This window comes from Anarhichas minor, unplaced genomic scaffold, assembly GCF_050575085.1.
Source record: "Anarhichas minor isolate MPS153535 unplaced genomic scaffold, ASM5057508v1 ptg000014l, whole genome shotgun sequence".
Lineage (NCBI taxonomy): Eukaryota > Metazoa > Chordata > Actinopteri > Perciformes > Anarhichadidae > Anarhichas > Anarhichas minor.
Window position 1 is genome coordinate 9,865,523 of NW_027466460.1, and position 23,868 is coordinate 9,889,390.

General features: G+C 43.4%; 2 protein-coding genes across 4 annotated transcripts in view; both read left to right on the forward strand.

Moving 5' to 3' along the window:
• Positions 1-201: 201 nt before the first annotated feature.
• Positions 202-7,322, forward strand: smad1 (SMAD family member 1). 2 transcript variants are annotated; one of them, XM_076091922.1, is made up of 6 exons: positions 202-601; positions 2,890-3,162; positions 3,258-3,374; positions 5,468-5,689; positions 5,901-6,157; positions 6,797-7,322. In XM_076091922.1, the coding sequence occupies exons 1-6, from the start codon at positions 202-204 to the stop codon at positions 6,938-6,940; spliced, it is 1,413 nt and encodes a 470-aa protein (XP_075948037.1). In that variant the 3' UTR covers positions 6,941-7,322. The 2 variants fall into 2 exon arrangements, with proteins under 2 accessions (XP_075948037.1, XP_075948038.1); XM_076091923.1 differs by lacking the exon at positions 3,258-3,374.
• A 2,989-nt stretch (positions 7,323-10,311) lies between these two features.
• The window catches only part of mmaa (metabolism of cobalamin associated A), a 49,350-nt gene continuing 35,793 nt past the window's right edge, over positions 10,312-23,868 (forward strand). Inside the window, exons 1-7 of one of the 2 annotated variants that reach the window (XM_076091402.1) lie at positions 10,312-10,383; positions 10,921-11,350; positions 12,232-12,354; positions 12,545-12,715; positions 13,054-13,139; positions 14,222-14,371; positions 17,186-18,903. In XM_076091402.1, the coding sequence (XP_075947517.1) occupies positions 10,921-11,350; positions 12,232-12,354; positions 12,545-12,715; positions 13,054-13,139; positions 14,222-14,371; positions 17,186-17,479 (1,254 nt within the window). In that variant the 5' untranslated portion in view covers positions 10,312-10,383 and the 3' untranslated portion in view covers positions 17,480-18,903. Of the gene's footprint in view, positions 10,384-10,920; positions 11,351-12,231; positions 12,355-12,544; positions 12,716-13,053; positions 13,140-14,221; positions 14,372-17,185; positions 18,904-23,868 lie in introns of those variants that run through there. The other variant, XM_076091403.1, reaches the window with a different exon arrangement.

A 23,868-nucleotide genomic window follows, 5' to 3' on the forward strand; every position in this document is an offset into this window, starting at 1 on the left:
AACCTAACTCTCCTTTTCTTCTAGCCAAGTGACTGTCAAGAGGATCTGATCTTACGTCGCTGAAGCTGAGGATGATCTGAAACTCCAAAAGGACAGACGCTCTTTTCACCCTTTCTTTTGTAAGACTAGACTGTCCACCACCGCTGCTCTCACACGTCTTTTGGACAGAAAGGAGAGGGGAGGAGGGCGGTTTTGTCCAACATGAACGTCACCTCGCTCTTCTCCTTCACCAGCCCGGCGGTCAAACGGCTGCTGGGTTGGAAGCAGGGAGACGAGGAAGAGAAATGGGCGGAGAAGGCCGTGGATGCTCTGGTTAAGAAACTGAAAAAGAAGAAGGGGGCCATGGAGGAGCTGGAGAAGGCTCTCAGCTGCCCGGGTCAGCTCAGTAACTGTGTGACAATCCCCCGCTCCCTGGATGGACGGCTGCAGGTGTCCCATAGGAAAGGTCTGCCGCATGTCATTTATTGCCGGGTGTGGCGCTGGCCCGACCTGCAGTCCCACCACGAGCTGAAGGCCCTGGAGTGCTGCGAGTACCCCTTTGGCTCCAAACAGAAGGATGTGTGCATCAACCCCTACCACTACAAACGAGTGGACAGTCCAGGTGAGTGATACGGTCCTGAAATAATTAGGGATATACCGATCCTATCAGGGCCAACACTGACCTTATTAAGTGCATCAGCCACATCGTCAGTGATATTATTAAACCACAATCACTTATATACATTTAGTCATGGCATTCCTTTTGTTACCTTACATAAGAGTGAGTCATAATCCATAGAAAGAATTTCTGAATTTGTCTTAACATTTGACATCCTGGTGTCCTAGTGGTTCAGACACATACAATTTACTGTGATCGCAACATCCCCATTTTTGAGCCTGAAGTTCTTGAATTTTCTTGAATGTCTTACGCAGGTCATTTATTTAACTCTTCCCACCCCCCCCCCTGAATCTCTTACAGTATCTGTTTTATGAAAGTCTTCATCTTTTCAAAATGACATCACCTTTTGGAAGTCCTGACGGCTCGTTTAAAAGCACAGTTTCTGAATACAGGCTGTGTGCATTTTTGTGTGGATTGATTTGTTTGATAATTTCACCATTTTTATATAGCACCTAGACCTGCTTTATCAATCAAAAAGACTTGGAAATCTCACTTTCTGCAACACGGGACCTTTAAACCCAAGTTACTTCACACAAGTCAGCAAATTAAAATCATCAAATTACAAATATATAAAATGTTCATAATGAAATTGACAAAACCAACTCCAATAATATGATATAAAAGACTCATTTTTAAAAAAACTAACTAAAATCAGAATAGGCTTTCCAACAAAACTATGTTTATCTAACAATGCCAGAAGAGACATAAAAAAGATTCCAGCGCCTTCACTGCAAAGGTAGAGCAGAAAAAAGACAAATCAAACACTACTTGGCCCCTTACTAAATAGAAAATGAGGGTCAGCTGACAAGATACAAACAGCTGTGTGCAGAGTGCTAAGTGTGTAAAGGGCCAACAGTGTGTGTGTGTGTGTGTGTGTTCTTTCATGTGTGCGTGTGGGGCAGGAAATTCCATCTAGGGGAGAATGAGGGCTTTGTTTTGGGCATGGTCTGTGCTGCTGGCCTTTTTATTTTTTACGTTTATGCACACATGTAGACACACAGTCACACACACACACATGTTACAAAAACCAGGATATACACACACACACACACGACTGCACGCAGTTTCTCCGAGGATGGCTGGAACAGGAAGCCGGTCACCCACACACAATGGGAGGAAAGAGTTGTTGCCTGCCTTGCACACTTTTTGTTTTAGCAGCGGGTGGAAGACGGAGGGTTAAGGTGATTAAACCCCACAGCACCTGTCTGTCCACATTACCCCCTCCCCTTCTCCCCTAACACCACCCGCCGACACACACACATCCTGTCAATCTCCCTGTAATATTCAACCAAACACCTGCTCCACATATAAGCTTTGAACATTGATGCATTGGCCTGCTGCAGCACACATGGGCTACCTGGGCTACCTGCAGCAACACTGACAGCAGTGTGGGCCCCCAGTTAAAATTTCAGCACCAGCTTTATTTATCTGCGCAGGTATTTATAGACACAAGTGGGGCGTATCTCTGTAGTTTGTATGCACTGCACCTGAATAGCCCTCACATCAGCCAGGATATTTATTTACCCCAAGTGATAAATTCCTCAAGAATGGCCTGCCTCAAAATGTCCTTTCAGATCAGAAACCTGAGAGTCTGGACCAAATGCCGCTGGCTAAGATCAACAGGCAGGAAGCTGACATTTACAAAATTGCAGAGACATCTGCGTTAAGAACGTAGCAACATGGCGAGTGCAGGAAAGATTTGTTTTTTTTACTATGTTGGAATCAAATAACTTAGTTCTTTTTGAGTTTGTATAGATTTGTTTTGTCTTCTTTGTTAAAGCCAATGGTCAATTACCCCAGCAGCCAGGTCACATAAATCACAGAACAATAACGTGAAGACACTCAAAGATAAAGGTAGGAAACAAAATAGAATAAATGATATGAAAATTGTATATTGCCTTGAAACAGCTCTTTGATTTACAACATTGCCTACGATGGCAAAAAAAACAGTTCGGCCAAATCTGACAGTTGACAAACTATATTGTCTCACAGTTTATGGCATTGTATCACCCAGCCCTCATCAGAAGGGAGAGAAAAAAGCCGATAAGTTTATTAAATCATAGTAATAGTGCTCACTGTTAAAAAAATGTTTGGTTTGACTTATTAGTGGAATGTCGTTCTGATGGATTTAAAGAATCTCTACACACAGAAAAAACATTTTGGTCAAAGAACTTGTGGTGCATCAAAGCATTTCCTGTTTTAACAATTTCGATGTCTTTCTCCCTCTTCAGTGCTGCCCCCTGTGTTGGTACCGAGGAACAGTGAGTTCAACGCCAAGCACACAATGCTGCCTCGCTTCCGCAACCCTCTACAACAGAACGAGCCGCACATGCCGCAGAATGCCACCTTCCCAGAATCCTTCACTCAGGCCAACACAATGCCCCCCGCTTTCCCCACTTCACCGGTAAACAGCTACCCAAACTCGCCGGGAAGTGGCAGCAGCAGCGCCACCTTCCCTCAGTCACCATCCAGCTCTGACCCCAGCAGTCCATTCCAAATGCCAGGTGAGATTCAACACTGAACTTGTCTTCCACTTTTCCTCAGTGCCGGACAACAACTCACTTCACTGCTCTTTGTTTTTGCCTCCTTCCTGATGCAGAGACACCCCCTCCTGCCTACATGCCCCCAGAGGAGCAGATGACTCAGGATTGTCCCCAGCCAATGGACACCAACCTCCTGGTTCCAGCTTTGCCTCTAGAGAGTAACAACCGGCCAGGTAACCATGGCAGTCGCTATCTCACACACGCATACACCCGTCCTTGTGTTCACAGTGATATCATCCACATAAAGCTGTCAGCACCTGCTTCCCTTGATCTGCAAGTGCAAAGAGTTCTGGAAAGTTTTTTCTTTAAGTTTTATTTTTTCTGTCTTGTGGTCAACCTCCAAATGCAAAAAAGTAAGGAAAACCTCGGATGAGTTTGTATGCCATATCCTGTCAGATAAAACCTGAACAGTTGGTGGAAAGGATCTGCTAGCTGACAGCGAGGTTCTGTCTGTGGGTGCGAGCCCATGGGAAGCTCAAAGCCTCAACAAATTAAGACAGGCCTCAGAGCAGTTTTTACGAGGTCTTTAAAAGCTAGGCCTTATGTCATCTCTGCTGGTGGTAATGGCTTGAAACTCGTTACCAATAAGATTCACTAATTACCTGCAACTTTGGGAACCGAAATGTGGTGCAATAATTGCTGCTCTCTCGACTATGTGGTTTTGGCTTTATTGTGCTGGAGACACATGTGAACCGTGCATTCATGAGTACGTAATAGAGCACACTGCACAGAGTCCAGAGCCATCCCATTTAAAGGGTGACTCCTAAGGCTGACCCGAATTTGAAGCTTCGACGTCTAAATCAGTTTTTAAATGCATCGTTTTATTTTTGTTTAAATTAATGTATAGGCATTACCCCAAACATCTCAAATAGCCCGTAAAAGAAGGAATAGTTATCTTGCAATATTCATGATGCATCAACTTAATTACTATGAGTTATTCTCAGACAGATAGCTGTTTGTTGTGTGTAGAGGGTGCATGTGTGTGTGTGTGTGTGTGTGTGTGTGTGTGTGTGTGTGTGTGCACGCGTGTGTGTGTGCTGTCCCGGGTGCTGAAACGCAGCGGAGGAGACAGTCTCAACAAAGCCATGTATTTTATTTTAGGCCTATATGTTGTCATAGACTACAGTATATTTATTCATTCATAGACTATCGCCGTAATTATTTTGATGCGATTATTGCACATTTTGTAGCCGTTTTTGTTTTAATTACAAGGCATACACACAATACATGGATACAAGGATTTTTGTCCTCATCTCACATAAGATAATAAAAGCAAAGCCCGATAGCTGAGCAGGATGCTCTACGTGTAAAGACAAAACAGCTTTTTTTATTCCCACACAACCTGCCACGACAATTGTTTTTTTTGTTTAACTAGCAGCTGAATATCTGATTGAGAGCTGTTTCTCTTGCTGACCGAATGATGCCTGTAAAGAGAAGGAAGTTGTCTTAATAAACCAATCCTTCTCTTTAATGGTTACATTTTTAATTGCTGCACTAACACACTATGCAGGTGAAATACAATTTGACCCGCCACACATTGGAATAACTGCTGAACTATGAACTTTAGTTTCCCACACATGACCAACAACATATTTCTACTGGTTTTATGATCATGCACTGAAGGCCCAGCAATTCTGCCCACACATGGTGACAGCAGTAGTGGGAAGAGCTGTTCAAATGTTTGCTGAAAGTGGGAATTTGGTTTTCCACAAGCTGCATCCTGAACAGGGGAGCAGGGTTCTATTGTGGGCCAATTCTGGGAAGGGGACAGACAAAACACACCTGCTAGCCAGTGCCATGCTACAGGAAGTTTAGGAGAAGTACAGTATGTGCTTAGATAAACATGATTTATTCCTCTCTCTCAGAGTGGGTGAGGCCAGCTGGCACTGGCTCAGAGAGCATGGCCAGGCACCGTCTATTGACTGTTTTTCTGCTCAATAAAGGCTGGCACACAGACCTCAGACAGTGGGCATACTTTAGGATGCATCTGCATTGATTTTGGTCAGCATAAATGTATACAAATGTAGCCAGTGGGTCCTATATATTTATTCTAATCATCGTTAATGGGCTATTGGGGACAATTTGCCAGAAATAATTGTGCGGATGAGTAAGATTTACAGCTGGCATCAGCGGCTCCTGGCAGCTTGTCTGTACAGGAGTCTGCTCTGAGGAGTCTTAAATGTGCATTAAATGCGTCTGCGTCTGTCTCTGCGTGTTCAGTGTACTCAGCTCACCCCTTTGACCTGTTAATGTGTTTCCTGTGCAGATGTGCAGCCCGTGGCCTATGAGGAACCCAAGCACTGGTGCTCTATTGTTTACTACGAGCTCAACAATCGTGTCGGAGAGGCGTTCCAGGCGTCCTCCACCAGCGTGCTCGTCGATGGCTTCACAGATCCCTCCAACAACCGCAACCGATTTTGCCTCGGCCTGCTCTCCAACGTCAACCGCAACTCCACCATTGAGAACACCCGGCGGCACATCGGCAAAGGTGCAGTACGGAGAGCCGGTCAATGACTGCAATGCACGGACTGTCAGCAGACGGGACTAAATCAATTAATGTTGTCAATAGGAACAATTACAACAAATTGAGTAAACATTTTAGTGTATTGGTTTTAAGATACGTTTTTGCTGATGAAAGTGACACGACAGGTCTGCTTCTCCCGGTGACCAACATTAAATTCTCTCCTGCTTCCTCTCAGGTGTCCATCTGTATTATGTTGGTGGGGAGGTGTACGCAGAATGTCTGAGTGATAGCAGTATCTTCGTCCAGAGTCGTAACTGTAACTACCACCACGGCTTCCATCCCACGACTGTGTGTAAGATTCCCAGCGGCTGCAGCCTGAAGATTTTCAACAACCAGGAGTTTGCTGAGCTGCTGGCCCAGTCCGTCAACCACGGCTTCGAGGCTGTTTATGAGCTCACAAAGATGTGCACCATCCGCATGAGTTTCGTTAAGGTGAGCTGATCAGATTCAGCAATATGACATTTTTGGATTGTCTAATGCTAATATTCACCTTCCTACAGTATAGACTGACTTACCTTTTACAATTGAGTCACTGTTAATACTTAGTATCATCATGTTTATTTTTTATTTATTTTTTTAAAGAAATCTGGGAATTTATAAATGTTTAATTAGGTGAACATTGGATTTTAAAAAATCACAAAAATCTGAATTTGAAATTACATTTGCACTGCAAACACTGCAGTTAAAGTATTGTTTTTTGGTGCACAATGGAATAAATTGTTCATTTGTGTTTTCTCCTCACTTTCTATTACTTGATGCACCTTTTTAACTGTTAGTTAGATGAAAAGATAAAAACTGTTTTCATCTTTTCTTGTAGTTTTGTTGTAAGTGAAAATCAATACAAACAAAGATTACATCAGAAAAAACAGATCAGATATTCAAATTGCCTTTTTTTTTTAATTGGGTATAAATATCAACGTTTCCATGCGACATCCTGATGTAAAATATTAACATGTACTCAAGCAGAACACAACACTAGCACTCGACAGTCTAAAATTCGGAGCAAGTAGAACAAGAACTTGTACAGTGGTGTGGCATGAATTCTAAATGATGTGTTTTCATGTGTTCCAGGGTTGGGGAGCAGAGTACCACCGCCAGGATGTGACCAGCACACCCTGCTGGATTGAGATCCACCTGCATGGTCCCTTGCAGTGGTTGGATAAGGTGCTAACCCAGATGGGCTCCCCGCACAACCCTATATCCTCCGTCTCCTAGGCTTCACTGTCCTCAGCCCCGTGGCTGTCCATAGCCCAGCATTTTGGTCTAAGTAGCAAGAATAGGGTCACAGATCGGCTTGTGGTTCAGCCAGCCTGCCTTTTCCGATAACTGATTGACATTTTGACTGAAACACAAGCTGATCTGGGACAAGTAGGGCTGGGCGAGTTGTTAAAATTGGTTTGTTCTCTACTTGAAGGATGTCTGAATTGGGCACATTTACAGTCTGGGAGAGGAGTAAGCAAAGTGAGCGTGATGCAACTGGAAGATACTTGATCTTTGTGACCAACTGTAATAATCAGACCATCATACTCATCATGACGCAAGTATCCTCCCTGATCTTGCTCCAACAATGTCTCTTTTTCATTGTTCTATTATTCTGACTCATTACTAGTTTTCATATAAATATTCCCTCTGAAATCCAGATATACTTGTGTAGTTACAATAATTATGGGACATTCCACCAAAATTGCAGTCGGCTGCTGTCTGCTACCTGACTGCAATGAGGTTGGCATGAAATGTACTTACGACATGTAAAAAGCTAGCAGGGACTTGACCAGTATGACTGAAAAATTGTAATCATCTCCAGATACTTCAACAAGAATGTCGTTTCTTCAAAGTGTTCTTTTTTTTGGCTGAAATATTAAAGCAGTACAAAGTTGTTGTATGAATAAAATCCCATATCAGAGATCATGACAAATAATCAGAGGGCAAGTTTGAGAGTTAAGAGTGGGGTTTAGTGTGGGGCATGGCACTTAAAAGGGCATTTCAGACTATTCCGAAAAAAAACAACTAATGTTTAAATGTTGCTCATCTTGTGTTACACTCGTGTTTCAAATGAATTTTAAGAAAAAAGAATAGTGTTTAGATATATTCACTATTAGAATATGTGCTGTGCAGTCTGGTTTTTTGCAAAGCATAGTTTGGTTAGTGTAGTGTTACACATTTAAGACTGGTAGCTGAACACAGATCATGAAGCAGAGGCAAATACAAGTGCATTTTAGTTTGTCCATTGCTGTATACTCTGCAGCGAAATCAAATGTGTCAAATACGGAGTCACATTGAGGACATAAATATTTCAGTGACTCCCCATTCTCTTTTTACATCAACTGAGCAAAACATGTTAGATGACTGTTATGGGAAAATGTTGAGCGTTCAAATTTTAATTGTTGACTGAGAAAAGGGTATCAGTTACAGATGGCCTAATATGATTTTTCTTTTTTATTAAATGCAGATTTTTGCCATTCAGTTATTTTATGCTTTGAGCAATCCTCTTTGCTGTTGAACTGTATTACTCTTTACATTCTTTTTGTATTTTTCGAACATGTTTTCTGTTGTCTGTCTGCACTTTCACACATTGCCTCTTTGTTTTGTTTTAGTTTTTCTCCTTCTTTGTGTTTTTGCTCAGTAAAACTCCCAGAAAAGCAGTTTTATTCCATGAATATCAAGCCTCTACTGGAAGATTCAATAAATTTGTTTCAATACTTCCAATATGTCTGTCTCTTTTATGAACGCTGTGTCAGGGCATGTGTTTTTTTTGTGCCCTGTCTATTTAATTACAGGCCACCCATGCAAAGAAAATATGCATCATGGTATTGTCGGGGACTTTTGAAAACGTCAACCACTTTGTGTGTGTGTGTGTGTGTGCGTGTGTGTGCGTGTGTTGTGTGCATATGGACGTAGACCTTCAATTAGGGAGGCACAACAATTACAAGTGCATCTGAAAGCCAACTGCTCTAATGTTAAGCATGATTGCATTTTCCAGTAAATTGCAGGAAAATGCATGAAATGATGTGTTCCCCTTTTGTTTTATGGGGCACATTGTGACAATCCTAGAACACTTACAACAATTTTCCAGGAAGCTACCCTGGAAATCACTGACTTAAATGTGTGTGTGTGTGTGTGTGTTTGTGCGTGCAGGAGTTCCATCTGACTGTACATGACGTGGGTGGTATGGTTGCACAGTGGTTAGTGCTGTTGCCTCCCAAGATTTTGCATGTTTCTCCCAAATTCCACAGAGAGGCACGTCAGGTGGACTAGAGACTCTGAATGTCTGACTTAAAGTGTTGGTGAGTGTTCGTATACCCTGCATATTGCATATTTGTCTTGCACTATGGTCCTTTAAAATTGATTTTAATGGATCCATTTCCCATCGTAATTTGTGGTTTCATTTATTTTTTCTAAAATAAATTGTAATATAAAGACAAAGGAAACAATGTGCCACTATGAGATTGCTTAAACTAGCTACGTACTGATTATCCATGCAATATGCACTTATTTAGAAATGCCTGAAACCACCTGAGCTGGAGGTAAGTATGAGCTTCTGACTGAGAAATAAAGTGACCAAATATAAACTAATTTATCATGTAAAGAGAAAGTAATGTTTGCTATTGTGTGAATGAGCGACATTCAGTATTTTACACCTGTTTATACATAGAAAATCACAAATTTATTAAGAGTTTTTGTTTTGTTTTTTCTTCCTAACTTAATTATTTTAACAATTATTTATTTACTCTTTTCGCAGAGACTCAAAGTTCCAGCAGTACATCCAGAGCTTCCTTTACGACAAAACACTTATTGTATGGACAAGTGTGTTGTTCAGCTGCAGTGGAAATGCTGACTAAACAAGTCTACTAAGATCAGGTTGTGTTAGTAAATTGTATCCCAATATAAATGGACATGTAAATCCCATAGTCTTGTGTGTGCTGCACATGTTTAGTGAATATTAATAATTAAAATGTAGACGAAAAGTATCCTCAAGTTTAGGTGAACGTTAAACACAACACATAAAGTGAAGAACTTTGAGTATGATAACGTGTCTGTAAACTTGCTGAGTGTACTTCTTTACTTTGTTTTCTTTCTATTGAGTCCAGTCTGCATAAAGCTGCTAATATTGAGTGTAATGAATTACAAACGAGATAACCCTCTGGTCTAAAGTCTGATTTGCCTTTATGATTCTTATTGGGATGTAAATATTTAAAATGGAGCATTTTTTCCACTCCACATATCATGCATTATTATCATTAATGTTAAGAGAAATTGTCCAAAACACTCTGCAGCCCACAGTGATACACAGTCCTTTAACATTTTAGAGGTGCCTGGTTATAAATACATCTGGGGGTCACAAGATATTGCTACATGTTTAGGGAAAATTAACCTCTGCTACCACCTACTGGCTAAATGTATCCACTGTCATTGGAGTTTAATGTTTACTTAATACTTTACATAAACGACTCATAACGTTTACATATATTTTACAAACATCGTTCAAAATACTCTCTATAGATGTGTTCAATCATAGAGTTTAAAGATATTTTTCATTGCGTCAATGAATCGACGGAACCGTGTGTCGGAAGCGGTGCCCTACGTCACCGGAAACAGGAAGAGGATGAGTGGACCGTTGACATGTAACCTGTAACACACCTCCATGCAGCTGGGACGAGGTCAGCCTGAATTCTCATTTCAAACAATTTTGGTTTTTTCAACAAGTGTTTTAATTAGCTGTATTTGTAACAACTGTGTTTACGCTCGCAGGGCGGGGAAAACGTCGCGTTCACATAATGTTAGCTTGAAGTCCAACGGAAAATACCTTAAAACTGCAACTTGTGTTGCTGTCTGGAAGTTACGTCACCGCAAAGTGTATATGGGATAGAATAGGGTTCCGTCATTTTGTCATTTAAATAATAAAACATTATAGTTAATACGCTGAAAAATAGCTCTTGCAAAATAGCCCTTGCACTTACTGTATTCGTATTAGTTTGTGGCACTTATTGCATTCGTTTGTTTCTGCACTGGCTCTGGTTTATGCTCTTTAGATGCTTGTTTGAAAAAAGGAGACGCACTTATGACTTCTGGTGACCGATGTTGAATACACTTATTGTAAGTCGCTTTGGATGAAAGCGTCTGCTAAATGACTGTAATGTAATGTAATGTAAAAACCACCACTGACTCGTAGTTTTTCATCTTGTCTCTCCTCCTAGATGCCCCACATTTACCATAAAATGCGACGGTTTGGCTTCTCCCTCCTCCCCCACATCTCTTCTCTTCCCTCCTCATTCACTGTCCCCTCGGGCACCAGGACATGCTGCCTCCGCCAAAGGGTCTTCACTGGTTCCCACACTTGTTACCAGAGCACCATCCCTGGTCCCAGCTGCCAGCACAAGAGGGGTGTGAGCACAGCCCTCGGGTCGCACATACAGGACCTGAGCGGGCCTGAGCAGAGACTGTTGGACAAACTGTATGAAGGGCTGATCGGAGGACAGCGGGCGTCTCTGGCCGAGTCCATCACTCTGGTGGAGACCCAGCATCCCAGGAAAAAGGAGCTGGCCCAGGTGCTGCTGCAGAGGGTGCTGGCCTACAGGAAGGAGCAGGAGAGCCGTAATGGAGGGAAGCCAGTGGCTTTCCGAGTGGGTGTGTGATCTGTGTTTAAGTGGTTTGTTTTCAGCTGGGCTTTTTGTGAAGACACCACCAAGGGAACTGAACTACACTATACACACCCTGACCACTAGGTACACCAATACAACAGATCTGCCACATATTCTGCATTTAGTAAGACTATAATGTTTGTGTTTACACTGTCTGATATATGTTTATTATTGAGGTTGTACTTATTAGTAGTTTTTTTTTAACTTGTACTGGACTACATTATATTGAAACAAGTTTCTAATATTCTTCCCGCCTCATGTTTATACATAGGGGGGGTAAAACATTAGAAACACCTTTCAGTTTAATGCAATCCGGTTCAACGCAAACTACTCCCTCAGTAATAAACTCTAATGCTGTAGTTAACTTGATACCTCTCTGTCCCTGTCAATCAAAACTAAACATCTTTTTAAAGGTGGAGTTTATGGCTGAGCTGTTTATTGGATTGCATCAGATTTTACAAGTGTACCAAATGAAGTGGCCACTGAGTGTATGTATAGACCACGTCTCCTCCAAGGTCCTATCAAGTACAGTAACGCACGCTATACATAGCCCTAGGCCTACTTTGTGGTAATTTGATGAATACACTATATTTAGGAATGCACACCTGTGAGCACAATATAAGCTAAATGATTGATGTCTTTAGAAAAGGGTTTGACACAGGGCCACAGCAATATAGGCTGTTGGGAGGAGTTGCTGGTCGTGAATGAATTTGTCCCCAATTTAAATTCCCATTTAAAAGTTTTCCTATCAAAATATAGTGTTCCTCATGTTCCACAACACAAACCGGTTGTCTCTACAAAGTATTAAGTGAGAAAACCCCGTCCTTGGTGCCAGTTGTTGCTGATTGGATTGCTTTCATTTCTCAGGTCTGTCCGGTCCTCCAGGAGCAGGGAAGTCGACCTTCATCGAGGTGGTGGGGAAGATGTTAACAGGACGGGGACATAAGGTGTCAGTGCTGGCCGTTGACCCGTCCTCCTGCACTACAGGAGGTAAACACAGCATCATCGTCATCAGGATTCTGATGAAGCTTTTGGGTGCTTTACAATGCACATTACATTTATTTGTGAACTTGTAAGGTAATGTGTAAAGATTTAAATAGTTCATGTATGTTCATGCAGCACTTTTACTCTACTGAATGTTAAATTCATGACACAACCTGACTCATCCCTCTCGTTGCAGGGTCTCTGATGGGTGATAAGACTCGTATGACTGAACTCTCCAGGGACATGGACGCCTTTATCAGGCCATCTCCGGCCTCAGGAACACTCGGTGGAGTCACCAGAACAACTAATGAGGCCATTGTTCTCTGTGAGGGAGCGGGATACGACATTGTCCTTGTAGAGACCGTAGGTAAGTTGTTTTTTGCTGTTGTAATATACACCTTTTTTAATACAAAAATAGGAATTGTCATTTTCTGACAATCTATTCAGTGTGATGAACATGAAGTTTATGGAAGTTCATAAACTTTCTTTTCATTCTTTGTTTTTTTATACGGTGAATTGCTTTTATTTTTCTCCTGTTCATACATGAAAATGTAGGATGCAACGTTCAACTCAGGGCTCTTTATTATGGATTTAGTTTTCATTGATTTACTTATTGTTCTTGTCTGATTTGCTGTGAGAGTAAGCGTTGTATTTTGTCACATTGCTGATCTGTGGCGAGACTTAAATCTGTCTTTTTGTTTGTAGGTGTGGGCCAGTCGGAGTTCGCAGTGGCTGACATGGTTGACATGTTTGTGCTGCTGATTCCGCCAGCAGGGGGCGATGAACTCCAGGTCAGTGAAAAACATGAGCAGCAGCAAACCCATCAGTGTCCAATGTTGTTTCAACTGAGCCGGAAGAAAGAGAATAGAAGATGTTCCAGATTGAATCATGTTCATGTTATAAAGTTGGTCTGGTAGTGGCATGAAAACAATTTACTGAATATTATTCTTTACTTTTGTCATTCAATAAACTTCAGATAAGTTTGTTTAATATGTGCGCACACACCTTTTGAGTAAAAAGTGAAAATACTTTTTTATTTCAGCCTCATTACTTTTACAACACAGATTCCGGATGGAGGAAATAGATTATCTACTCTACATTGTGAATTACCTTCTTGCATAAATACATTTAGAAACTGACTTTTGCATCCTCATTTGTATGTAAAGATGAATATGTTGACAAAAACTGCATGCTAATCAAGTTATTAATTAGCTAAATGAATGACTTGAATAGTCTAACTCATTAGGATTAATATTATGGTGATTATTGTGGGACATTAAGCATTTTTTATGTATCTTAAATTAAAAGTCATCAAACTAACATCTATACAGTAAACGTATGGTATTCAGATTGTAAGTAGAGTATTCTCAAGAGCACAGTTTGACTTGTTTAAACTATAAATTGCCGAAAGTGCCACTAAACCATGTGACATATAGATTTTACGACGCATTACATGACTCCAGCAGAGCAAAATAACTTATGAAGCCCAGACGACATTGACAGCTGCAGACTTTCTCTACATCTGCTCTAGCCTTGAGTCACCAGCTGAATACAAAGACCTGAACTGAAAGGACATTTCAACCTGTGGTTTCAACAGGTGAAGGGCACTTCTTAGAGTAACGGCTTCAAATAAGCTCAACTGCGCTCCTCGCTTCAAATCACCCGGAAGCTGACAGCAGTGAGGGATCGATAGAGAGCAACAATATCGGAGCAATAAATTAGTAAACTGGCAGCCGACCACAGCTCCATCCATCACTCTGTACAGAGATCCCTCAGCAGATTAGGTGTCTAGACATCAGATTTATTTACAGTGTTTTGAGAAGCTAATGACCCCCTCCCCCCCCCCCCATTTTATGCCAAAATCTCTGTCCAGGGTATCAAGAGAGGCATCATTGAGAGGGCCGACTTGGTGGTGGTGACGAAAGCGGATGGAGACCTGCTGGTGCCAGCCAGGAGGATCCAGGCTGAATACACCAGCGCACTCAAGCTGCTAAGGAGGCAGTCCAAGTCCTGGAACCCTAAGGTGTGTGTAAGGGAATGTGTGTATGTGTGTGTGTGGAGGTAGTGCACTGAGGAAGGGAGCCAACAACAGAATGAAGAGGCATTTTTAGAAATAGAGAAGGATAATTGACAAGTGTTCAACGTTTGACTTACTGGGCGGCAGCAGCAGCAGTGCTGCTCTGTGTAGCCAACAAGCCATCCCACTGAGAGGTCAGTTGACCCAGGATGGGGCGGGAGGATGATGATGGTGATGGTGATGATGTCATGGCTTCATGGTTTCAGTACTGCAGTGTCCCACCCCTCCCTGCATGTCCCAGCTCACCCGCCTGCCTGCATGCCTGCCTGGCCTTGTCCTTTTGTTTTCCCAGCCCAATGCAGCATCTGCCCACTGGGCAAGCTGCCAGGAACCCCCACCCCTCTCCTCACCCCCAGCCCCTACTCCTCCTGCTCCTCCTGCTGGGCTGCTGTCTCATGCATTTCGCTGATTAGAAGCCTGCGCACTCAACATAAAAGCTGAGAGGCTTCTCCTCGTAGTCTGCTCTCTGTATTTAGCCTGACTTTTTGCTGTCTTGCCCTCTTTTGTGTCTGTCTTTTTTGGCCTACAGTAGCATAATCTATGATTTAGTCTCTCGCCGTCTCTCCTCTTCACCAGTCTGCCCTCTGTTGTCCACCGCGCTCAGCATGAAAACGTGACATATGAATGGCAACGACATCAACGCTGCTTTGATTTCTAAGTTCTTGGTAATAAAACTACTTTAACTAACAATTAGGGCTGCAACTAACTATTATTTTTGTTCCATAAAATATCAGAAAGATGTAGAAAAACTATTATTAATTATGAGTTGGACTGTGGGATGTCAAGAAACTGGTGCTTTGGGAGCTGAATGTGTCTCTTGCTAGTCTTTAGAAAAGCTCACAACTAAATAGCTGGAGTCGCCCTTCATGGGGTCTCAAGTATTTTCTCCCTTAAACTGATCAGTAGAAAGTAGTTCATGAGGTCAGGAGATTATGCAGAGGAAAAGGAACATTTGTTTCTTGAAAATAATCAAAATTTTCATAGCTGTTAGCACAACAATCTAAATCCAATTTAATCCATTTTACTGGGACAGATGCAACATCTTCAAACGTAGATAAGAATAAGACATCAGTGGGGCCGTATAAGGTCACATGTGGTTTTCTTTTCTTTTTGAACTAGTCCTTTAAAATGATAATTAGCAAATGAGCATTACATTTCATTTCACTAAGTTTGATTTCCTGTGTTTGCATCAGACTCGAATGAAGTGCTTGTAAAATGATTAACTTAATGATGTAATTAGAGGATTCTTAATTGGCTGTTGATCACGAGCCGCCAATATTTATCAGCTGTCACATTGAACTTTGTCGAACACCAGTTGATATCAATTACCTCCAAGTGACGCATGTAATGTCTTCACACTTCAGCAGCCTGGAGGTGGTGGAGTATCTGTGGATTTGTTTGACATCGACACTGAGGTCGACTCTCGTCTCTCCTCCTCCAAACTCCCTTTTTCTCATTTTTATTCACAGGTGAAGTTAAGTGACATTAAGTGATAAAAAAACAGAAGGTTCACTTTTATAGAAGCACTTTCATGGGTCCTTCACATCCGAATGAATGGCCCGACTTCTTTTGTATTCCTAAATCTGAGGCTCTTTGTCTTCTCGGTTGAATTTGAACATTACGCTGAGTTTCATCATGTGCCGTTGAATCGGCAGCGAGCTCTGAAAAGAGACACGCGGTCACAAGAACGAAGCACACGAGTGACATTTATCACCGGATTGCTTGTGTGAGCGAGGTTTTATACCGAGACGAATACTCACACTTTGTAAAGGGACATGACGGCTTCTTCCAGGTGGAAGGTGCATTGCTAAAATAATCTTCAACAGAACGGAAAAAGCAGCAACGCTCCAAACTCAAGTGCAATTATCTATATTTAAAATGTTCCTTTATCCTAAAAAACAAAGCTTATGCACCCTTAAACTATGTCTTTGTCAAAAGAAACCCGAAGTGTTTTGTGTCGCAGTGTAGAGCAGTATTTCTTTTAATGGTTGTTTTTATTGTCATCCAGGACTTCCCTTATTGTTTGACTGCTTATCCAAATGCACATTAATCGACACTGACATTTAAAAAATCTATATAATGTGTCGGGGTTGCTCTCGTAGCCCCAACATGAATAAGAACTGCCAAATATAATTAAAAAAAACACTATATAACGTGACTTTGCATGAAGAAATAAGGAAATTCAGTTTTAAACAAACCTACAGACAATTTTGAATTAAAAGTTTAATGTTTTTGGGACAGTTGTCAGTACAGAGACAGACGGGAAACAAGGGGAGAAAGAAGAGGGTACGACATGCGACGAGGATCCTCGGCTGTAGTTAAAGGCGGGATATTGTAGTTCTATATTTAACCATTTGGGTGCCAGGACAATTTTAACCTTTGTTTTAAGTTTGCTTATAAAACTGCTGTGCACAGTGGATTGTATAGGTAGAGTATTCCAGAGGATTGCTGCTCTCATAGAAGAGGCTGATTGTCCAATTTTGCAGCATCTGCACAATACAGTCGCCTCTGGCAGCTTTTCCTGGGGCTTCTGTCCATGAGACGTGTACTTCCATACAGAATCTCAAACACAAGGCACAAGTCCACATCACGTTTCCAACTCCCCATACCAAGTAGAGAATGGACGGCAGTTTGCTGTGCCTATGGTGATACCCTCAGGCTGAACAGTGGAATTGTCCAGACTACCACCTGGTCGTTGAAAAAGAGACCCTTCTAAATTCATGCATCCCAAACCCCTACCCTCCCTAACTTCCTCTCCAGGTGGTGCGCGCCTCCTCGCTCACCATTGAGGGCATCCCAGAGGTCTGGGCGAAGATGGAGTCGTACCGGGACGCCATGTTGGCCTGCGGTGAACTGCGGGGCCGGAGGAGGGCCCAGCAGAAGGTGTGGATGTGGAGTCTGATCCAGGAGAACGCCCTCTGCCATTTCCAGAATCACCCCAGTGTCAGAGAGGCTCTACCTCACCTCGAGGAGAGGGTCACCAAAGGAGCCATCTCCCCGGGCCTGGCTGCTGACCTGCTCCTCAAAGCCTTCTCATCATCACCACCACAGTGATCAGTGGGACTGCACTTCTGGAGACGGATGGGGGTGGCTCATGGTCAGTCAGGACCAAGGAAAGCCAGGACAGAGGGAGAATATGTGACCTTTACTCTGGTTTGCACAACAAACAAAAAAGAGCAGTCTTGCTTTTTTTTTTTTTTTTTAACACTTAATTTGAAATTCAAAACACCTGGATGGAAGTCACCCCTCCACAGAAACTTGAAGAGGAAGAGCGTGCTGTGAGGTGTCCCCTTTCAGCTACTGCCTCCATCCATTTGGACAGTGGACAGCAAAACAAAACATGACAGTTGTGTTTAATATTGCTGTGAGATACGAAATGTTGCAGATACTGGGTTTGTCCTCTGGGACCAAGACACTACAGACCCGTGTTTTAATACGATTCGGGCAACATGGTCTTTACAGAGAAGTGTAGAGACCATGTTGTTACATCTGGAGGCTGCACAGTACCCATCACCTTTATGAACGGGGTCATTAAATGCGACTTAATATATTGACATGACAAGGACTGTAGCGGTGTGATTTATGTGTAATGATTCAGTGATCAATAAGAAAAAGAAAGGATCCGGCTCAGAGAAATGGGATTTGTTCTGCTGAGCTTCCGTGGACATTGCTCCAATAACAAACACACTTTCTCCCTTTGAGAAGCAACTGACCTACAAAATGGTTTTATTCACTATTTGTGCTCCTGAGTTGAATATTATATTAAAAAGCATGATGTGAATCTTAAATGGATAAGAGAGTAACATTAAATCTGTCGGTACAGTTGGCCGAGCTTTTCTCTCTCCTTGTGTTTGCTCATGATATGAACAAAGAGGGAGTGATTAATATTACCTCTACGAATATTAGTCCTGAGATTTGTCAAAGACGTAATGAAATTTCTTCTGCACTCTGGAGCCAGGAATGTCAGTGCTAGGTATCGCCTAAATGAGTCAGCTGCTTCTAATTCAGGCCAAACACACTTTTAATCTTTTCAGAATTACTTTCATAATGCACTGCACTGCTGGACGCCGCCAGATAATTATAGACAAAGAGAAGTCACGCACTCATAACTCCAGTGCAGCTAGTTTCTTCATTTAAGCAGACATGCTGCCTCTTTCAGGGTAAAGAAGACGACCCCAGTGTCAGTGACATATGCCTTCATAATCTATATTAAAAGTATTTTCAAATCACAGACATCGGCCATTGTAAAAAATATATGTTTAAAATAGCAGCGCAAACTAGGGTTGCTACGAACTTCTTCATTTAGTCTATGCAATTCCAGTAAAATTGTGCTTAGGTTGCGGAAAATTGCTTTTTTAACCAAACATATATTATGATGGTCTAAAATTGAGAAAAGCAGCAAATTCTCACATATGAGAAGCTGACATTAGCTGCTGTTTTGGTCTTTTTTTTGCATAATAAATGATTTGTATGGTGAATTGCTCATCAAAATTGTTACATTTTCTACAGATGGACTAATTCTGTCTCTAGTGTTTTAGTTCAGAGTTTTTCCAGGAGTTATGAATGTGCAACTTAGCCAGCACCTTACCAATACACAGGGTTACAATACAATGCAAGCCAATACAACAGCCATAAAACACAAAATCAATTTTAAAAGAAACTCTTAAAGTGTTCAATCTTTTGGTTTTGATGTGTTGGACGGCTTAATACTACGTTTACCTGTTTAGCACTTTTCTTAATCTAGTTAAAGTAATTAAATAGTCAAATACATTACAATAAATTGAGAAAAAATAATTCAGGAAATATAAGATAGTCCAGTGAAGCAATCAAGCTTCCATCCTGAACTTTTTGTACATTCAATGCAATGCTACAAATGTAACTTGGAGCTAGAGAGACCAATAGAAACTTTATATTAAAAGAAGCCAATGGGGGCATGAAGAAATTGGGGGTAATTTGTTCTCGTTTCTTAATTATAGTTTAAAGCCTAACAGCTGTATTTTGAACCAACTAAAGACGACTTGGAGCTTTTTTAAATTAAATGCATATTATAAAGAGTTATGAAGATGGGATGAAATAGCGGTGTTAATAACCTTCTTCCGGTCAGCGGCAGACAGTAGGGATGGGATTTGATGATATAAAGTATGTATTTATGTACACGATACTGTATGTCTACGCCCTGTGGGTGTGAGTTTCCACTGTCCTCAGCCACTAGAGGTCTCCCAAATTCCACTCGGCTTCTGGATTCATTATTCTAATGACCAGGGCCCTTAGTGCCAACCACCTTCCACTTTCTCAATGCCCCCGCCTCCTGCCCTCCATCCATTCTTCATTGAGGTTGCCTAGGGTGCCAGGTCACTCAGAGGTGAGGACATCAGCTGCTGCCACTCTCCTGGAGCACAGGCTGTACTGTAGTCTTTCGCTTCCAGTGCCAAACCTTCCTCGGTCCTCGCTGAAAAGCAAAAGAAAAAGGAGCCGTGCTACAGTACAGGACAGGAGGCTTGAGTGTGTGACTGTACGGCTTTCAACCTCGGCCTTCTCTTTGAAAAAGTAGGCTATATTTCAAGGCGAAAAAAAATCGGTACTAATCCATGCTTGTCCTTGCTGGTTTGCTTTGGAAAAAATGAGCATGAGCCCCCCCAACCGCTGGACGCGCTCCCAGGTCGCTGCTCGTTTGCTCCCGCCTGCGTACGAGAGGAAGAATGCCCCTTGAATGCAGATGGATTCATTAGGTCTGAGTAACACCCTTCTCCTCCATCATGCTGACACAAACACATACACACTGTACTGCTCTGGCTTTGCAAAAAGGGAACAGTGAGTTCTGCAGCCCTGGCCACACTCCGCACACACACGCACATACGTACACACACAGTTGCCTCCAGTGTAAACAACGCCATGCGGTTTCACTAAGGAAGATTAACTCAAATGCTGCCGGATCGTGTTCGGCCATTTTAGCCTAAACACAGGACCCATCCACATGTGTTTAGCATTTAGCTGGGTCTCTTGAATGTAAGCAGAGGACAGAGACTGTCTCTTTGAGGTTTTTTTTTTAATGGAAGGGCTTACATTGACAGCCTTTCTTTGTGTCAGCAGTCTGAAGTCAGAATGCTTTCCTGGCTCAGGACAAAACAAATCGTTGCCCTCATACTGTTGTAATTGCAGTCGAAATCCTCAGTTCCCCCCCCCCCCCCCCCCCAAAAACCTCAACGTCTGGAATAAGCGCTGAACAATGGGGCTGCTGCGTTTTTCCCTGTTGTTGGTTGGGTCAGAGTTACAGTTTGGTTTGTTTTCTGGTCAGATCAGAGCGCGAGGGGGAGCCCGACACTGAGGGAAATGTCAGACTGGCCCTCCTACCAGGCTGATTTGGGAGCTGTGCTTGTACTAGTGTGACAACCGGTCATGGGCTGCTGATCCACAAAGCCTCACACCCCCGTCCACCGCTCTGTTTGCTCTGCACCTCCTCTCACACACACACAAGCGCATACCACCACACTCACCCAATCCTCCCCTCTCTTTGAACACCCATCCTGCTCACCTCCTACACATCTTGTACATACATACAAGCCATCCATCCCCTGTCACACACACACACACACACACACACGCATGCACTCACACGTGTGCGCTGCCTGCCTTGTTGCCCAACTGGCCGCTCCGCCTCGGCTGGCTGCGCTGCTGTCTCTCTGTAGTGACAGACGAGTGTGCGAGAAGCATTTCCTCCAGGCTCAGGGCTGACTTTCAAGACGGCTGCACAACGATACACGAAGCCACACGCTAATGGGGTTGGAGTGCTACAGCAAAGCCCTGAGTGAGTGAGTGAGTGAGTGAGTGAGTGTGTGTCTGTGTGTATGCGCTTGTAGATGTAACACCCCACTCATTATGCTCCTCTGATGGGGCACCGTACAGCCTCTTTATAAGAAGACCCTTATGGCAACATGTCTTATTATCTCAACTGCTGAGATGGATGTTAATACCGGGCTGCGCTGTGCATGCTGTGTGCTCTCTAGCCTGTAGAACGATGAGACGTGGTTGATATTCGAAGTCCGTCTCATTGCATGGGCTAATTCTATTTAACCTGGAGAAGTCTGCTAGATGGTACGGTCAGAACGCCCCAGGGAGACCAGTATGTACCTCTGCTTTATTACCCACCTGAGGAGGCTTGCTCTCCCACACATACACACTCCACTGTTTGCTATGTGTAATTTACTGGGCAGCCTGTGGGCCAGGCCTTCATCTGCAGGAAGGCGCGAACAGAGCCTCGGCGCCAGTAATTGGACTTCAGAACTGATTGGGGAACTTGATTGACCCCCGGTAATGGATTTGAGTGAATAATTATTTGTAGTTATGGTTGGAAGATGATATCAGGGAGAGAGAGACCAATCCCACCAGTGTGACTCACCCCTGCCACCAGAGCAGAACGCTGCCAGCACTTAATTAATGAAATCCAGCTGCTCAGACTCCCCACGTGTAGTGGCTGATCAAAAAAACACACAGGGGTCTGGTCAGAAAAAGGGTTATCTTCATCCAACCTTTCCCTTTCGCACAGCCGGCAGCCCGTGGCCCATCACAATAGTGATTATAAATTCTTCTCCACTCCAGGTACAAGACATTAAGGTTGATAATGTCTCCATTATTTTTTAACTGCCGGTGGCAGTGCTCAGCGCAGCCCACGGCAGCCATGTTAATGAGACCTCTCAAGATGGCAGGCAGCGCCTCCTCAGGACACAAAATGCAATCACTCTTAATCCAGCACTTTAATTGCTGGCCAAGCCTGCCTAAGTGAATTCAGCTGTTCCATATCTGCGGGCAGGAGTTGCTGCACATCGAAGAACGCTCATCATACTCGCAAAGATAAACTCAAAAGCTTCAAAAACAAATGGGATGTGACGCGCGGTGGTCCGTCGGGTTGAAGCTGAGGCTTATTTTTCTGCTTCGAGGGTGTCGGACGGAGACTGAGAAAGCACAAGTCAGATTTTCTTTTCTCTTCCCTCACTGCCTTAAACCCATCATTTGCAGAGTGAACAGCAAGCACCTTCCTTCCCCTCTCTTGTATCTTCCTCTCTTTGCTCCTTGATTGACCAGCATCATTATCCTCACAGCTCTCCTCACTACAGCATGTTTCTTTTTCCTCTCCTCTTCTCACTCTCCTTAATCCGTCGCCCAGTCCTCCTGTCATATGTCCTTGTCTCCCTCCTCCTCCTCCTCCTCTCTCCCCCTCCGTGTGACCCCTCATTGCCCTCTTGCCAGTCTCTATTATTTCTGGCTGCCCAGTGGCCTGGTCAGGCCGGTGCTCCGGGGGGTTCCAGGCAGCCCGTGTTATGACAGGTAACACTGGACCGCACACTCTCTCTGGTAACATGCGGAGGTCAGCCTGTCATACCTGTCCACAGCTCCACTATGCGCACACATGCACATGTGCGCACACCCACACCAATGCCATGATTCACTGTGTATGGATAACTGCCAGGCGGCCCTGGCCGTAACCTTAGATCCAGCAAAAGTGAGTGATGAGGCGCGGTGGAGTAGAAACACACCTTTCCCCATTCTGTTCCTTTGTGCTTGCAAAACAATGTCTTTTTTTTCTTTTTCTTTACATGATGTGTGATGCGTTTACACTCTTGGCAACCAGTAGGAATGCTGTAATTGTTCTTGTTTAGCACAGAGGAGGAGGATTTAACCGGGTAGTGGCTGTTAACTACTGCTACCTCTCTCTCTCTCCTGGCATGGACTGATCCCCGTGTTAATGACCACTCACAGTTGCTGCCCTGAGGGGCTCCAGGACAGAGTCAGCCAACATCAGACCCTCACAGCCACCTCCAAGACCATCTGGTCAAACAACAGAAAATATCTTCCGCGTGTTATTTGTCCTTTGCGCCCATTGTTTTTTGGCTTGTAAGAGGAGGCGCCAAGTTACAATTTGTTTCATTCATAACAATTTTAAATCGGATGGGATTGCTTCAGCGGAGGGTCCACGTGTGTTCCCTGAATGGATTTCCTGCTCATGATGTCTCATTTATGTCCAGCTGCCCTCTATCAACTACTGAATAGCCAAGTTTTGTAAGGTTCAGGGCCAGTAATGAGAACCGTCATCCTCTACCCGACCGAACACGCTCTATCCACCCTGGACAAGATGGTCGCTCCCCGGTAGTCGATCAGCGGTTGTTGTTACGGTGGCATGTTCCTGGCTCCCCCGTCTGATCCAGGGCAGCGCCCCACACTACCAGGCCTGTGAGGGCCAAGGGGCCGGCATGGGTTTGTCACGCCACGTTGACATTTCAGGGAACTTTGCCAGGACACCACAGCACATTTTGTCCTCCTGGACACTGGTGTGGGAGCAAACGTGTCAACCCGGGCAGATGGGCAGGCGTCAGTGCCAACCGCACTGGACCGTACCGGACCGCTGGCCTGGCAATTGTCAGCCAGCCAGCCAGACGTAGCGCTTCCTG

Excerpts from the sequence above, each read along its gene's own strand:
- smad1 (XM_076091922.1), top strand. The coding sequence starts at position 202 with ATGAACGTCACCTCGCTCTTCTCCTTCACCAGCCCGGCGGTCAAACGG. Across the intron at positions 602-2,889 it reads CAAACGAGTGGACAGTCCAG|TGCTGCCCCCTGTGTTGGTA; the intron begins GTGAGTGATACG and ends CTCCCTCTTCAG. Across the intron at positions 3,375-5,467 it reads AGAGAGTAACAACCGGCCAG|ATGTGCAGCCCGTGGCCTAT; the intron begins GTAACCATGGCA and ends TTTCCTGTGCAG.